The 16,587-nt window shown below is 50.8% G+C and overlaps 1 protein-coding gene across 4 annotated transcripts in view; it reads left to right on the top strand.

Annotated features, from left to right (window-relative positions):
• Nucleotides 1-11,510, top strand: part of TSPAN14 (tetraspanin 14) — a 66,786-nt gene extending 55,276 nt beyond the window's left edge. For all 4 annotated transcript variants that reach the window (XM_017856246.1, XM_017856244.1, XM_017856245.1 and 1 more), the window contains 4 exons: nt 1,523-1,648; nt 2,922-2,966; nt 5,102-5,221; nt 6,862-11,510. In XM_017856246.1, coding sequence (XP_017711735.1) covers nt 1,523-1,648; nt 2,922-2,966; nt 5,102-5,221; nt 6,862-6,933 — 363 coding nt within the window. In that variant the 3' untranslated portion in view covers nt 6,934-11,510. The remainder of the gene's footprint in view (nt 1-1,522; nt 1,649-2,921; nt 2,967-5,101; nt 5,222-6,861) is intronic.
• The last annotated feature ends 5,077 nt before the right edge of the window (nt 11,511-16,587 follow it).

Genomic DNA, 16,587 nt, shown 5'->3' with positions numbered 1-16,587 from the left:
CAGTGGAGGTGTGGGGGAGATGATTTTACCTGAGAAGTAAGCAAAACAAAACAACCAGAAATCGCTATTATCATTTGTTGTGATTATTGCCATAACCATGTCAGCTGTAAGGGCAAATGCGAAAAAGTTTTTTAGGGGAAGAGACACTGTCAACTTCACAATGATGCTTTCAGTGTTTGGTTTTGACAAATTTTTTAGTCAAGTAAGGATTTTCTTTGTAGCCACACTAGATGATAGGAAGGGGAGGGCAGAGGCCCCAGGTGTGGGGCAGAGCTTTGATTGTGTTACCTTTCACCCTCATTGGACCTCTTTTCTGAGGAGCAGACACTTAGCAGCTTTTTTTTTTTTTTTTTTTTTTTTTTTTTTTTTTTGAGAAGGAGTCTCGCTCTGTCGCCCAGGCTGGAGTGCAGTGGTCGGATCTCAGCTCACTGCAAGCTCCGCCTCCTGGGTTCCCGCCATTCTCCTGCCTCAGCCTCCCGAGTAGCTGGGACTACAGGCTTCCGCCACCTCGCCCGGCTAGTTTTTTGCATTTTTTAGTACAGACGGGGTTTCATCGTGTTAGCCAGGATGGTCTCGATCTCCTGACCTCGTGATCCGCCCATCTCGGCCTCCCAAAGTGCTGGGATTACAGGCTTGAGCCACCGCGCCCGGCCAGCAGCTATTTTTTGTAAAGGGGTGAAAAGGGGAATTCGCTTGCAAGTTTTTCAGGGAGGAGAACACTGCACACTAGGAAGTGTTCTCTTGTGGCAAGTAAAGGACCACACCAAGGTGCCGAGGGGTCCTTAAAGGAGAGAGGCCACTCTCCCATCCTCTGAGGAGACTGGGAGGAGGAGTCTTCTTTGAGGAGGCTGGGAAGAAGGGCAAGCTCCCTGCTAAGGAGGGCCTGGGCTGGGTATGTTGTGCCCGGCAGTGGGGCCAGAGGGCTCCACTGAGCCAGCGATGTGGGTTAGACAGAGGAGGCACTGTGGCCAGGAGATACCTTCACTGCCATTTCCCTTTTATTTGTTTTTATTATTTTCTTTAACACATCAAAAGAGCAGGTTCTCTCTCTTTCTCTTTCCTTTTTTATCCTCCCTCCCTCCTTTCTTTTTTCTTTTCTTTCTTTCATTTCTTTCTCTTTCTCTCCCCTTTTTTCTCTCTCCTTTCCTCTCTTTGTCTCTTTTCTTTCCCTCCCTCCCTCCCTCCTTCCTTCCTTCCTTCCTTCCTTCCTGGCGGGGGTGCAGTCTTGCTGTGTTGCCCAGATTTATTTCCAGCTCCTGGGCTCAAACCATCCTCCCATCTCAACCTCCCGAGTCGCTGAGGTTACGGGCCTGGGCTACAGCCCAGCTATTTTCTTCTCAAAGGGCTGCCTGTGTTGCCAGCTTAGCATCTCTGCACATGGAGGGTAGCGGGGCAGGCCCTGGTTTCTCTGCATGGTAGATGCCGGCAGACTTAGCCTGGCATCACCATGAATGTTGCCCTATGCTGGGCAGCCATGGCCCTGTCTTGGAGCCCCTAACAGGTCTGGCTTTTGTGGTTGCAGAACCAGTGCTGTGGCGCATATGGCCCTGAAGACTGGGATCTCAACGTCTACTTCAATTGCAGCGGTGCCAGCTACAGCCGAGAGAAGTGCGGGGTCCCCTTCTCCTGCTGCGTGCCAGATCCTGCGGTGAGTTGGCTTGTGCTGGGACACAGGGAGCCCGCCCTTCCTGAAGCCCAGCAGCTTTCCTGACTCCTCCAGTGCTCTGGGGTACTTTTCTCTCATGGACGTCTGAGGAGCGGGTGTGCTTTCTCCACGCCCTCCTCAAGGCTGCCCAGCTCCGAAATCCGATGTGTGTACATTCTAGGAACACTGCTTGCATGACCCACCCTGGCCTTGGTGTTCTGGGTGAGGCAGGAGAAAACAGTATTATTTCCCCGGGCTCAAGCAATTATCTGGCCTCAATTTCCCAAGTAGATAGGACCACAGGCTTGAGCACCACTCCTGGATAATTTTTGTATTTTTTGTAGAGATGGGGTTTCACCATGTTGCCCAGACTGGTCTTCAACTCCTGGGCTCAAGGCGATCTGCCCATCTTAGCCTCCCAAAGTGCTGGGATTACAGGTGTGGGCCACTGCACCTGTCATGTCCTTTCTGTACCTATTTGCATTCCCAATCCAAGGCCAACGTCCTTGGGTTCCAGAAGCTGTGTTGTTGGGGTGACCCGTGAAGGAGCTGTGAATTTTGCCTGAGCTGAGCCTGAGTAGAACTGGGCATGTTGCCAGCTCTCGGTGCAGTTATGTAAAGCCTGGTCCTGGCTTTTTGAGAAGGCAGAGCATCACCACTATTAATATGGGCAAGTTCTGCAGCCCAGGAGAGGCTCAGATTTGCTGAAACTGCACAGCTCTTCTGAGGTCTCCACTGCGACTGTGAAATGTACCAAGTCTCGTAAGTGTTGGTTTTAGCATGTATAATTCTTACCTCCAAGTATAGGTGTTACCTCCTAGCAAACTGTGGCCCCCAGGCCAAATCTGGCCTGTTATTTTTCCATGACCTGTGAGCTAAGAATGCTTTCAGATGTTTTTAAATGCTTGGAAATAAATCAAAAGAAGAATAATATTTTGGGGCACATGAAAATTATATGAAATTCGAATTTCAGTGTCCATGAAGTTTTCTTGAAATACAGCCATTCCTGTTTGTTTACAGATTGTCAGTGCCGGCTCTCATGCAACAAAAGCAGAATTGAGTATGTGTCTGAAATATTCACTGTCTAGCCCTTCACAGAGAAAGTCTGCCACTCTGTCCTGGCCTGAAGGATTAGTTGGTGGCGTGATTGAAGGATATGAGCTGTAATGGAATTTGCACAAATGTTTGCTAGTGTTTGGTCATGTCTTTTCTGGAGCCTCTTACCATTAGGTTCTTGAGACACCAAAAGCAGCTAATTTTTCTACTTTTCTTGCAGCAAAAAGTTGTGAACACACAGTGTGGATATGATGTCAGGATTCAGGTGAGAGCTCTAGTGTATACAACTTGAAGAGTTCTTTAGGTTTCATTCCCTATGGTTCAACATCCTGATTTAGCACAAGTGCAAATTGAAGTGGGGAAACTTGGGGCAGTGAAGCTCCTGATGCCACCTAAGCTGAGCATGGGCACAGGGTCACACATACCGCTTCCTGAGCTGGCGGCAGGACCCCTGGGAGCAGTAATGGTGATTCCAAGCCTTGTGAGCCGCAGTCCCAACAACTAGGAGTTGCTGCATTTAAAGAGGTGGGATGGAAGTTTTGAGGGACAAAGACTGCATTTTTAGGAGATTCCTTGGCATCCCAGAAGATGTCTCTCGTTAAGAGGACAGCTGCAGGAGTGTATGTGCCTTGGTCTGGCCTCTGTGTGGAGGCAGTGGTGACAAAGAGGGAGGCAGGCATGGGGCAGGGGTGAGGCTCTGTCCTCCAGGACTTCCTTTAGGCTTTAGGGAGTGTGCTCTTGGATGCAAAGAGAAGCAAGACCCTACCCCACTCCAGTCCTTGTTCTAGTGGTTTTTGGTGATATGAATGACTGCTGTTTTAAAAGGGAGGAGTCTTGAGGAATCTGCAGAGACCCCTCCTGTTAACCGTGCATACGAGGGATGTGTCCCTACAGCCTGGGCAACTGTCCTTCTTTAGGGATCTGCATTTTACAGGGAGAAACTTCTGTAAACGGAATGTTTGTGTTTCCCCAAAATTCACATATTGGAACTTAAGCCCCAATGTGATGGTATTAAGAGGTGGGGTCTTAGGGAGGGGATTGGGTCATGAGGGCAGAGTCCTTATGAGTGGGATGAGTGCCCTTATGAAAGAGGCCCAGAGAGCTTATTTGTCACTCCACTGTGTGAAGACACAGTGAAAGGGTGCCATCCATGAACCAGAAAGTGGGCCCTCATCCAACACCAAATTTGCCAGTGCCCTGATCTTGAACTTTCCAGCCCCCAGGACTGTGAGAAATAAATTTCTGTGGTTTATAAGTCACATAATCTATAGTATTTTATTATAGTTACCTGAATGGACTAAGATAAGAACCTGTATCAACATCAGCTTCCCTAATTATGAGTTGTTTTGCCACTTACATTAATTTGCAAAGGCTGCTGTCACAACATACCACAAACAGAAATTTAAGAAGCTACAGCAGACATTTATTTTCTTACAGTTTGGAGGCTAGACGTCCAAAATCAAGGTGCTGGCAAGATGGGTGCCTTTAGAGAGCTGTGATGGAAGGGTCTGTTCCAGGCTTCTCTCCTGGCTGCAGGTGGCTGTCCTCTCCCTGTGTCCTCATGTGGGCTCCCCTCTGTGCATGTCTGTGTCCTGATCTCCTCTTCTTAGCATGATGCTCTTCATATTGGATTAGGGGGCACCCTGATGGCCTCATTGTAGCATAATTACCTCTGTAAAGAGCCCGTCTCCAAATACAATCACGTTCTGAGGTCCTGGGGGTTAGGACTTCAGTGTATAGATTTTGAGGACACAGTTTAGCCCCTAACACCTCTAAAGTTAGGGACTAATGCTCCATTGTGTTGCCATGGAGGAGGCTGATAGGTGTGAGGGGGCTGGGGCCGATTGCCCTGTGTGGGGTGGGCAGGGCTGGGGTGTGTGCTGAGATGGTTACTGATACCCCACCGGGGTCAGCACTGGAGGGAGCCGGTTGGCTGGTGACTGTTGCCTGCTGGCTCTGTCTCCTGGAGCCGAGCTTACCAGTGGGATGCCCGCTCTGAGAAGCACCCTTCTTCTCTTTTTAGGAGACTCTAGACCCCCTTTTCCAGGTTTCTCTCCCTTTAAAGGCACATCCTTCTCCAAGCCTTCAAGTCCCTTCTCTTTCTCCAGATGTGGACACTGGGGAAGGGAATCTTGAGAAAGTTGGTCTTGAAATCTCTGGAGACCTGAAGGGAAACAGCCAGGGAGCCTTTGGTCAGACAGGTGGTGCGATGGCACGGTGCCCAGCGAGGGGCAGAGGCTGGGAGGAGCCGACGAGCATCTCCTGGAGAGTCCTTGCCTGCCTCCTGGATCCCTCGTTCCCACCCTGCTTTGCACCGCTCCTTGCCGGAGTTCGCTAGGGGATCAGGGTGGGGACATTGTGCGTGCCAAAGGCTCAGGCCCCTGTGGTGTTTTCCTGCAGCTGAAGAGCAAGTGGGACGAGTCCATCTTCACGAAAGGCTGCATCCAGGCGCTGGAAAGCTGGCTCCCGCGGAACATTTACATTGTGGCTGGCATCTTCATTGCCATCTCGCTGCTGCAGGTGTGTCCCGGGAGCCTGTAGGATTGGCAGGTGGCCTTTTTTCATGTGAGGTTGGGCCCTTAACATAGAGTGCATGGGTCCAGCTTGGGTATGGTATTAAGGGATTTGCAGAATAAAAAAAGGGATTCAACTGGATGTCCAACGCTGAGAGAGTGTATGTGTGTAAACGTATTGGGGAGGAGAATGGTGGCTTCCATAAATGCTACCTATAGGGGCGCCCTCTGGGCGGGGGCAGGCTGGGAGGGGCTTGTGGCCCTGCACAGGTCCTAATGGCAGCCCTCTCCAGAGGGCCCGGTGGGCTGCAGAAGGGTCACTGCCTGTCTGGAGGTGGGTCAGGAGTGTGCTCGGGGTGAGCCATCAAGTGCTGCAGATGGGGAGGCTAAACTCTTGGTCACCTGGGGCCTGAGGGTGGCCTGAGGGTCAGGGTGTGCACTCGCCCCGGGACCTCTCCTCCTGTCTCTGGTCCCTAGGCTGGGATTGTCAGGTATCTTCCCTGTCCATGAGACATCCTCTGAGGCCAGCTGCCATTTGTGGCATCCTTTCCCCTCCCAGGCTGTGCTTGTTCATTTGAACCAGGTTTCACATGTGGGAGGATGTTGGTGGCTGAGCAGGCAGTGAGGCTTGGAGTGACTGGGCTGGTCGGTGACTGCCAGGAGAAGAAGTGGCAGAGAAAGTCAAGAATTCAGTGATCAGAGAAACCAGGAGTCTTTCCAGTGCTGTTCAGGGCTTCCAAGAAGCTGCAGCTTCTGGGTCCACTGATGCAGTTCTTGTGTGGAAAATAACACCAGTTATAAAGTGTTTGACTCTGTTCTTGCCTTGAAGAGGGTGACTGAGGTGGACCCAGGGCCACCAGCCACCCACACATGCCTTCCTCCTTCAAGGAAGACTAAGAAATAGGAGGAAGCAACTGGAAAAGGAAAGAAAAAAGTTATTTGCAAAATGGGCAAGGGAAGAATCATACTTCAGAAGGACTGACTAGTCAAATTAGAACCACACAAGAATTTAAAGGGGAAAAAAAGCCATTTCCAGAGGTCACGAAGTTCATGTTCGTCTGTTCACGTTAGAAGAACATCAGTCTTCTCTCACGATTTCCCACTCACCAAGATTGGGATGAACCTTCAGACATTAGCACAGCCGAAATTGGGGGTGGCCTTGGTCTTTTTGTGGAATCGACGTTTACGGGAAACACTCAAGATTTATTATTTTGGGAATCAGAAACAGTCAGGGTGACCCTGTTATTTTTAGTTTAACCCAGGGACGGGCGTGTCCTGCCCCATGGCTTGTGACGCACTTAATCACATTGGAGGCAGGGCAGAGTGTCTCTTTTGCTTGTGCTGCCTGTGGTTTGCCTCTTCTAGGCTCTGGGGATGTAACAGACTAGACCCCAGAACCCCTTTTTGTGGGAGGAGTAGCTGTGCTGTGCCACTGGCTCCACGGTGCTCTCTCTGCATCCTCAGTTGCAGCGGGAGAGGGTGAGGAGAGGCGTGCAGTGGAAGCTCCCAACCTCACCTTCCGTCCTCAGTTGCAGCAGGGGCATGAGGAGAGGCGTGCAGTGGGAGCTCCCAACCTCACCTTCCGCTCCCTGCCCTCTGCCTTTGGGCCCCAGCAATGGTCACTGACTCTGCTGGTGTTGGTTTCAGATATTTGGCATCTTCCTGGCAAGGACCCTGATCTCGGACATCGAGGCAGTGAAGGCCGGCCATCACTTCTAAGGAGCAGAGTTGAGGGAGCCGAGCTGAGCCACACCGGGAAGCTAGAGCCTTTCTCTGCTGTCAGCCCTAAGTCCAGAGGGAGAGGAGCCGACACCCCCAGAGCCAGCTCCCCATCTTCAGCCTCAGCGTGACGTGACCTCTCTGTTTCTGCTTGCTGGTGCTGACGACCAAGGGGCCCCCTTGTTACCTGCCCAGACTTGTGACTGTATCCCTCTGGAGTCTATCCAGAGACAGAGAATGTGTCTTTATGTGGGAGTGGTGACTGAAAGACAGAGAGGGCTCCTGTGGCTGCCAGGAGGGATTGACTCAGTCCCCCTGCAGCTCAAGCACATCTGCAGGACACCTTGGTCCCCTGTCCACTGGCATCCAGACATCTGCTTTCGGTCAGCCACATCTGTGGGTGGGCCGTGGGTAGAGGGACCCACAGGCATGGACAAGGCATCTCTCTCCATCAAGCCAAGCAGCACGGGGTCCTGCCCATAACTGGGTAGGCAGATGTGGCCCCGCTGGGCCTCTGAGTGCCAGCGCAGTCTGCGGGGGCATGCACACATCGGGGGTGGTTTGCAGGATCCTCAGCCATGTTCAAGTGAAGTAAGCCTGAGCCAGTGCGTGGACTGGTGCCACGGGAGTGCCTTGTCCACTGCCCCCCTGTGTCCACCAGCTGTTCTCCCGGTGCCAGAACTGCCTCTGGTCTTGACAGCATTAAGCCCTGATGGCGCCGGTGGGGTGGTGGGCATGGTTCTTCACTGAGAGCCGGCTCTCCTTTTCTTAAAGTGTGTAAATAGTTTATTTATAGGGGTAAGAATGTTCTCATACCATTTCACTTCCTCTTCCTCTCCTCCAGCATTCTCCTCTGAGCAGCCTTACATAGTGTCCACAGCTGGAGCCAACCCTTTTGAGTCCCCTCGAGTGTCTTAAGAACCAGCCCACAACAGCCTCTCCTTCCCCTCCACATACTGCAGCCTCCCTCCATGTATCCCACATACAAGCACTCCCCCACTCCTCAGCGTGGCCTCACTGTCTTCTGGTCTTGGTGCTACTGAAATTGTCACCCAGAACTTGAATCCTGACCCTCCCCACTGCAAGCCCAGGGAGCCCCAGCTCAAGACGGTTGCCTGAAACAGTTGGCCAGGGCTCCTCTTGTGGCCGCGTACCCAGGGCTGGCTGACCTGCCATTTGCTTCTCTCTGGAGATAGCTGTTCTGCAACCACGCCCCATGCCGAGCCACAACCCCGGGCTGCAGCTGTTCAGAAGGTCCGGGCGTTTTGTTTCTGGTGACCGGATATCGGTGGTCACTGGTCCACCCTTCCTGTCAGGGCTTTTCTGGGGCCTGCTCTTGGAAATGAAGTCTTCTTAAGTACTGAATAATTCCCCTGGGGATAGCTGGGGCATTTGTCTAGCTGGGCTACTTTCTAACGCTTTGCCATAGCTCGGACCACTTCTTGTCGTTCAGGGATCGAGTGCAACCTTCAGTTACTTGCTGGAGTGTACATTCTAGTGTGGTGTATACTGGTGGCTGTTTGTTGATGATGATATTATCTTTTTTTTCCTGGTTTTTTTGTTTGTTTGTTTTTTTGCAATTCTCTGTAGACTAGGAGAAGAATGCTTGTGTTTTTCGGAAGTATGAGGCTTCTCTTTGACTGCCAAACTCTTTTATGGAATATATCTTTATATTAATGCTGTTGTTTTGGTCGTTTTTGTTTGGGGTCACTATCAAGATGTTGCTAAGCATCTCAGTGGTAAACGCGGCTGCCAGAGGAACCAAGGGCTGGGGTATGTAGACCTTACAGAAGGGTGGATGGTAGAGGCAGCCCATCATCAGCACAATCTGACTTACATTTCATTGAGTGCATTTTTTTTTTTTTTAAGATTCTGTATGGCAGCACTTTCAGTCTAGAGGAAACATTGTTTTAGGTTATTTCTGTCCACCCCTGGGCGATACTATTTATTGATCCAGGGAAAAGAGCTTGGGGACACTGAGTCGAAGTGGGGACACGGGATTGAAGCCTGGGCACTGCCGCTGCACGAGCTGTGTGTCCTGGGTGTGCCGGCCTCTCTGAAGGGGGTTGGTGGTGGTGGCTGCCTCACTAGATGCCTCTGATCCAGCCTTCCCTGGGGGAGTGGGTGGCCGCAGACCCTCCCTGCCAGAGCTCCTGGAAGGCTCCTGCAGGCCTGACCCATCTATTCCTGTAGACCTGGTTCAGGATGAAGTCTCGGTGTGACTTGCAGAGTTGGGTTTGTCTTTCAACTATAGACCCTTCTGGCCGTTCTCAGCTGTATCATGGGACTCTGAGTAGTTGGATGAGGAATGGAAAGAAAGCAAGGATGAGAGCCGGGCACTGGCAGTCTCCACCCAGCATCGGCTCTCTGCACAGAGGCACAGGGTAGGCCTCCTGTGCACTCCCCACTCAGCACTGGCTTGTCCTGAATCCCCGTCTTCCCTGGTTGGAGGTCAGCTGTGGCATTGGCACCCTCTCCTCACCCCACCATGCACATGCTCACTTGAAAGCTTTGGGGTCCTTCCTGTACCCCCTCCCCAACCCTGGCCCACCCCCTCAGGATCTTGTCACGTTATTTTTCCTGTCCCTTCTTCCTGTTGCTGGCCTTCCTTTCGTCATCCTAAAAACTTGCCTAGGCCCTATGGCTCCCTCCTTTCTCTCCCAGGCAGCTTCTTATCTGGGCTGTCTGTACCCCTTCCTTTCCACCACCCACCATGCCCCACGTAGCTGAAAGCTGCTTATCCCAGTTGTCAACCCTGGCCTTCGGCCTCTAGCACCAGACACTGCACCTCCTGAACGTCCTCTGCTTCTCTGCTTCAGAGGCCCGGGCTCGCGAGTTCTCTGTCCTCTCCCATCCGTCTGCTTAGGACTCTGCTGCAGCTGTCCTCACCGGCCTCCAGGGAATCCCACTTCCCACAGGGCAGGGCTGTGGGCTGGGCTGAAAAACCATCTGCATGGTCCACAAGAAGCCTGGCACTGGGTTTCCTCATGAATAACAATGAAAATGGATGCAGAACCTTCCTGGAACATGGAATTTCTCTGGGAGATTCCATGCAGAGGCCACTGGGGAGGTGACGGGCACGCATGTGAGTGTAGGTGGCTGCAGTGTTGGAAGGCTCCCAGCAGAGCAGAGAGGGTCTCAGTCTCATCAGGGAACCCACCTGATGGCTTCTCAGCCAGCAGTCTCAGAGGAACATAGACTGCAGAGAATGGAGGGAGGCAGTAGTGGCCCCGGCACCTGAGGCATCCTGCTGTCATGGGAAGGTCTCTGCCCAAATGTCAGATGCATCAGCCTGTCACCCACTGATCCAGAGCTTTCAGCTGTGCTGGTTGGGGGGTGTGGGGTGGAGTGCTGAATGACCTTCATGGGTGGGCCTTTCCAGCTCTAGGGTTATATGCGTGTTTGTCCACAGTTTTTAGGTTGTATGTCTGGGACTATGGGAACCTGTCCCCCATGATGGATCTTGGTAGAGACACTTCCCTGTGTCTGTCATCGTGCCCAGGAGAATGCTGCAGGTGACCACCTGCAACCCTGTTCTCATTCATCTGGATGCCCTCCAGAAATCTGGGGATCCATACACCTCTAAAGGTCCTTATCAAGTTGGCGAGGCTTGGCCATTCCTGTTCAAGGCTGCATTAAAGGCACGATCACCATCCTGGCTAACACGGTGAAACCCCGTTTCTACTAAAAAGACAAAAAATTAGCTGGGCTTAGTGGCGGGCACCTATAGACCTATAGTCCCAGCTACTTGGGAGACTGAGACAGGAGAATGGTGTGAACCCGGGAGGTAGAGCTTGCAGTGAGCCGAGATCGTGCCACTGCACTCCAGCCTGGGTGACAGAGTGAGACTCCGTCTTAAAAAAAGGCATGTCCATTCTCAAATGCTTTTGACGTCTCCAGGGTGCCTCAGGACAACACGAAGTGGACATTGTAGAACTTGGGGCTACTGTGTTACTTTGGAAGAAAAAGTTAAGGGTACTTTTAAGTAGATACTGTTTTGATGAAATTGCCAACTTCAGGGAGCCCAGCTTTGGAGAAGGAGGATGAGGATTCCTTACAAGGGTCCAAAACAATTCTTTCTTCACTCGGCTTTCTTTCTGTGCTCTGCATCTTATATTCCAGCAGGGGCTTCCAATGCGTGGTTTAATAACTACCAGAACTGGCCGGGTGCAGTGACTGATGCCTGTAATCCCAGCACTTTGGGAGGCTGAGGCACGCAGATCACTTGAGGCCAGGAGTTCGAGACCAGCCTGAACAACATGGTGACATCCAGTTTCTGCTAAAAATACAAAAATTAGTCGGGTGTGGTGGTGTGCACCTGTAGTCCCAGCTGCTTGGGAGGCTGAGGCAGGAGAATCGCCTGAACCTGGGAGGCGGAGGTTGCAGGGAGCCAAGATTGAGCCACTGCATTCCAGCCTGGGTGACAGAGATTTCATCTCAAAAAATTAAAAAAAAAAAACAAAACTACCAGAATAAATTATCACCTTGGACTATAATTTTGACACCTCAAACAACTTTTAAACTAGTCTTTTAAAAAAGTACACTTAAATAAAAATCTAAACATAGGAGAATGTAAAGTGAAAGTATGTCTTCTGTTCCCCAGAGGTAACTAGTATTAGGAATCCTTCCTGAAAATATCCATCCATATACTTGGGTCATCACACCCATGGAATCATTTTACATAGTATTTTATAAATGTTACTTAATATACTGATCCACAGTGCGTTTTCACGGTCACGCCATCAGTTGTAGGAGTGTGCCAAGAGCAGATGGGCCTTGCCTTTGTACCAGAGGAGTCCATTTACAGTCGCAGGTTAATAGAAAACCCAATTCAAACTGGCCTAAACAATGAGGGGAGGTTTTGGCTCCCGAAACTGGAAAGTCCAAAGGTGGGGTGAGTTTCAGGGTTGGGTTGATCCAAGTGGCTCAGTGACGTCAGCAGGATCTTGTTTCCTTTTCTCTCTGCTCTGCCTTCCACAGCGTCCCCTTCATCTATGGTGGAGGGAAGGAGTCTACTACAGACAACCCCGAGCCTCCCCGTGATGGGGGTGGTGTGGTGGTGAAGCCAGCAAGGGAAGGGACCCCCGCTTCCTCATGCTTCATCATCCCACTGAAACCATGTGGCTGTGAAATGCAGCATCCTCCAGGAGGGGGACGAAGGCTGGGGATGCTGTCAACTATTGCCATCGCGCTTCTGTAGATGGCCATTATAGTTGTTTGCAGGGTTTTGCACTTACAAGGACTTAGAAGAAAAAAGTACAGTGTTTTGTTATTGGAATTACTTCTTATGGTGTATAAGAAAAAAACATGTTTTTAGAGGAGTTCTGGGAGGTGGGATCGCATTTTAATGAGTAGGTGCTCAGGGCTGGGATGTGCCTGTTGCTGCCTGACCATTGCTGGTGTGTGTGGGTGTAGGGTGGCAAAACCTCCTACCCTGTGAGGTGGTTTCAAGGATTAAATGAGTTGAGATGGGTAAAGCATCTAACAAAGATCCACATTATTTAGTATGCATCCCCTGAATTATTGCTCACATAATTTTAATGATTGGGGGATTTTATCTGTGGCTGCCAGTCCCTATGAAAAAGCTGCCTGGGTCGCATGTCAGACAGCTTAGACTGAACCATGCTGAAATGAAACAGTCCACTTCCCTGTGCCTTTAGGAACAAGGCTTCGAGGTCTGCGGCAAGCCTCAGCAGGCGTTTAGAGTTCAAGGTCTGTTCGCTTTCTTTGCCATAGAGGTGGGGAGGCAAGCTAGGGGGTTGCTTCTTGCCTGGAGCGCAGATCCTACCAGAAACCAGCACAGCCGAAGTTGCCCAGGAGCCCCCAGAAGCAGCAGAGTGGCCATCACCAGCCACGGGGCAAGTAGGCCACAGAGGCCTGGGGCCTGAGAGGGATGGTCCACAGGGAGAAAGGGCATTATTGTGAACATCAACGCTGGGGATAATGCGCTCTGAAGACAGCAGGACATCATGTTTGGACGGTTGGTGGACCCTATCTGGTCCCACTCATAAAGAGAACAGAGGCCCTGGGATGTGCTGGGACTACCTGAGGCCTCAGAGTGGGACTGGGTGCTCCTCCACACCTCCTACAAGGGAGGGTGTCCGTCTTCGTGAGGATAGCTCGGCAGGGCTGGCAACCTGGGGGTGGTGCTGGGGGACATGTGTGAGACTAGCGTGTGTGGGCCTTGCTTGGCTTGCCCTGGTGCCCTGAGAAAAACCAGGTATTTGAAAATACACACGGACTGCTGGAAGGTCAGGAAATCCAGGGTTTTGTTGAGGCAGTGGAAGTGTTACTGCGAGCCTGTGTTGTCCTCTCTCCTCGCTCCCCCTGCAGCCATTTCAGTCACACTGCCTTTGCACGGAACCCAGGGTTGCAGGCCGCGTATGTAGATGCTGATTTAGGCCCAAGTACTCAGCTGTCAGCAGGAAGGACCATAGTGTTTTCTTCTAGTTTTAGATTTGTACTTGTTCTGTCTTTTAAAGTCAGAGCTGTGATCCAATATGGGAAGACGTGAAGTGGCCTGTAGGAGGGACTGAGCACCCTGTCCTTGGAGGTATGCAAGCCCAGGCTACACCCTTCCTGTCTGGGATGATATGGCTGGGGGTGGGCTTTGTGCTGCGTGGATCATGGCAAGCCTTTCCATCTCTGAGAGGTAGTAGTCCTTCCTGTGCCTTCTGTTAAAGATAATTTTTTTTTTAAAAAGGCATGACTCATAAATATTACATGTACATATGCCAAATATTTTATTTAACTCAGTAATTGAGAGTGCTGCTAAGATTAACAGCCAATTCAAAAGAGAAATCACAATGAACCATAAATCTATATGGAGTAAAGGAATGTTGAAACTGGCTGGGTTTTTTTTGTGGAGGAGAAAGGTCAATTGAACCTCATTCGTATATATTATATGCACATCCACAGACAAGAATTATTTTGCATTAACTCTACAACTTAGTTGTAAAAATAGCTCAAAGGCAATGAAAGTCTAGAATCAGATAACTGGAAGGATGCGCCCTAAGCAATGCATAGTTTTCTTTTTTCTTTTTTTTTTTTTGAGACAGAATTTCCCTCTTGTCACCCAGGCTGGAGTGCAGTGGTGCAATCTTGGCTCACTACAACCTCTGGCTCCCGGGTTCAAGTGATTTTCCTGACTCAGCCTCCCAAGTAGCTGGGATTACAGGCACGTGCCACCACGCCTGGCTACTTTTTGTATTTTTAGTAGATACAGGTTTTCACTGTGTTGGCTAGGTTTGTCTCGTACTCCTGACCTCATGAGCCAACTGCCTCAGCCTCCCAAAGTGTTGGGATTACAGGCATCAGCCACCATGCCCGGCCCCAATGCATAGTTTTCCACTGAAGACAACCAGAATCTCTGTTTCTTTTTCCAAATTTCCTTCCAACACTTGTCCATCCAGCAGAGCCATTTTTTAAATAGGATGCAGGCAGAAATTTAAAGGAGTCAGTATCTCATGGTGAAAAGTGAATCCTGAGGGGCTAGAGCATCCGCCAGGTGCCCTAGGTAAGGGCCAGCCACTCTGGGAGGCAGCCCAGGGCACTCGCTGTCCTCTCAGTAGTAAATGGATCACTCAGGCCATGTCTGCTACCCAGAGAGCCTGAGTGTCCTCAAATGCTTGTTAGCTCTGCCTCTCCATCCACTCCTGCAGACACCTCAGTGGCTGCATCCAAAACCGCTGAACTTTGCTTCTCTTTCTCTAACCCCTAATTCCACCCACACCCAAAACTGCCCTGCTGCCTATTCCCATCTCAGCTGAGAGTACTGCCATCCACTCTGTGGCCAAATCGGGGAATGTACGTATCACCTGGGCTCTGAGGATGACATCAGCTCCTCTAAGTCAACAGAATGTCGGGTCTATTCTAAAAGTCTCATCTGACAAGGAGATCTTTAAGGCTTTACTCCCTGGAATAACTATCAGGATGGATTTCAGTGTCATTCTGTCTTTTTCTTCAGAATGACTCCTGGGACTCACCTTGTTTGCAACATGTGCATTCAAGTATCTTTTCAGCATAACTGTGTTCTTGTGTTTACTTCCCTTCTCTGTGAATCTCAGTGATTCCTGGAAGCTGTGGTTGGTGGGGGATGGGGTGGGAGGACTTTGGTAGTATGAAAAGAGAACCTGCAATGAATGTTCTAAGAAACTGGGGTGTTGGGGTCTTCCATCCCCTGGCTAGTAAACTCTCCACTCCTTCCTCTTTGCAACACAATTCTCATAAATGGAAAAGGTGTGCATTTAAAATTTGTGATTGTAGTCTGAGTTTTTTTTTCCCTGTACAATTCCCCGTTCCCCCCTGCAAGCCTGTACCAGGAGAGGTGTCAGCTGCCTTGGAGGTGGTGAGACGTGGGTGTTCACTGTGGCCCTCAGGGGTGAGGCTGGCACTGGGGCATCTGGGGCCAGAAGTCCTCTTTTAGTCCCAAGTCTCTGCCACTGAAGTGCATCAGTGAGAGGTCCTCATAGAAAATCTACTGTGGGCACAAAGCTGCCAGGCTGATGGGGGTGGCGAGCAAACGAACACCCTTTTCCCCTTTTACATCAGAGGAAACAGACTCAGACTAAGGAACTTGCTTGCTGCCAGACAGCTGGGAGGTGGCAGAGCCAGGCTTACAGCCCAGGGTTTCCACTCTAGGAACTCTTCTCCCTCCCTCTGATGACACTAACTTGCAGGCCATGATCAGTGAGCAACGATGTGGGCAGGCACTGACGAGGCACAGCAGGAAGGCAGCACAGTGCCCATGATGGCCAGGAACTGGGTACCATTTCCTCAGCAAAATGGGATAGTAACTCCCACACTGCAGCTACGCGCTTGGGCAGTGGTTCACAAGGCCAGCAGCCACAGCATCACCCCAGACCAGCAGCAGCTGCAGCATTACCCCCAGCACTTGTTAAAAATGCAAATTCAGGCCAGGTGCGGTCGTTCGCGCCTGTAATCCCAGTACTTTGGGCAGCCAAGGCGGGTGGGTCACCTGAGGTCAGGAGTTTGAGACCAGCCTGGCCAATGTAGTGAAACCCTGTCTTTACTAAAAATACAAAAAAATTACCCGGGCATGGTGGTGGGTGCCTGTAATCCCAGGTACTCGGGAGATCGAAGTAGGAGTATCACTTGAACACGGGAGGCAGAGGTTGCAGTGAGCCGAGATTGCGTCTGGAGTGTAATAAAAAATAAATAAATAAATAAAAATGCAAATTATATGCCCCTTCCTTCAGGCCTGTGGGACCAGAAACTGGGGTGGGCCCCAACAAACTGTTTTAACCAGCCCTTGGGTGGTTACAGAAGGATGGAGCCAGAATAGACTAACCACTAGAACAAACATCACCTACACTTGGGAGGCTTTGAAAAATGTTTATTTAGCCGGGCGCGGTGGCCTCACGCCTGTAATCCCAACACTTTGGGAGGCCAAGGTGGGCGGATAATGAGGTCGGGAGATCAAGACCAGCCTGGCTAACACAGTGAAACCCCGTCTCTACTAGAAATACAAAAAATTACCTGGGGTTAGTGGCAGGAGCCTGTAGTCCCAGCTACTCTGGAGGCTGAGGCAGGAGAATTTCTTGAACCCAGGAGGCTGAGCTTGCAGTGAGCCGAGATTGCACCACTGCACTCCAGCCTGGGTGACAGAGTGAGACTCCATCTCAAAAAAAAAAA

Source organism: Rhinopithecus bieti, unplaced genomic scaffold (assembly GCF_001698545.2).
Source record: "Rhinopithecus bieti isolate Rb0 unplaced genomic scaffold, ASM169854v2 scaffold_43555, whole genome shotgun sequence".
Classification (NCBI taxonomy): Eukaryota; Metazoa; Chordata; class Mammalia; order Primates; family Cercopithecidae; genus Rhinopithecus; species Rhinopithecus bieti.
Note: the sequence above shows the minus strand (reverse complement) of the source record. Positions and strands in the feature narration are given on the sequence as shown.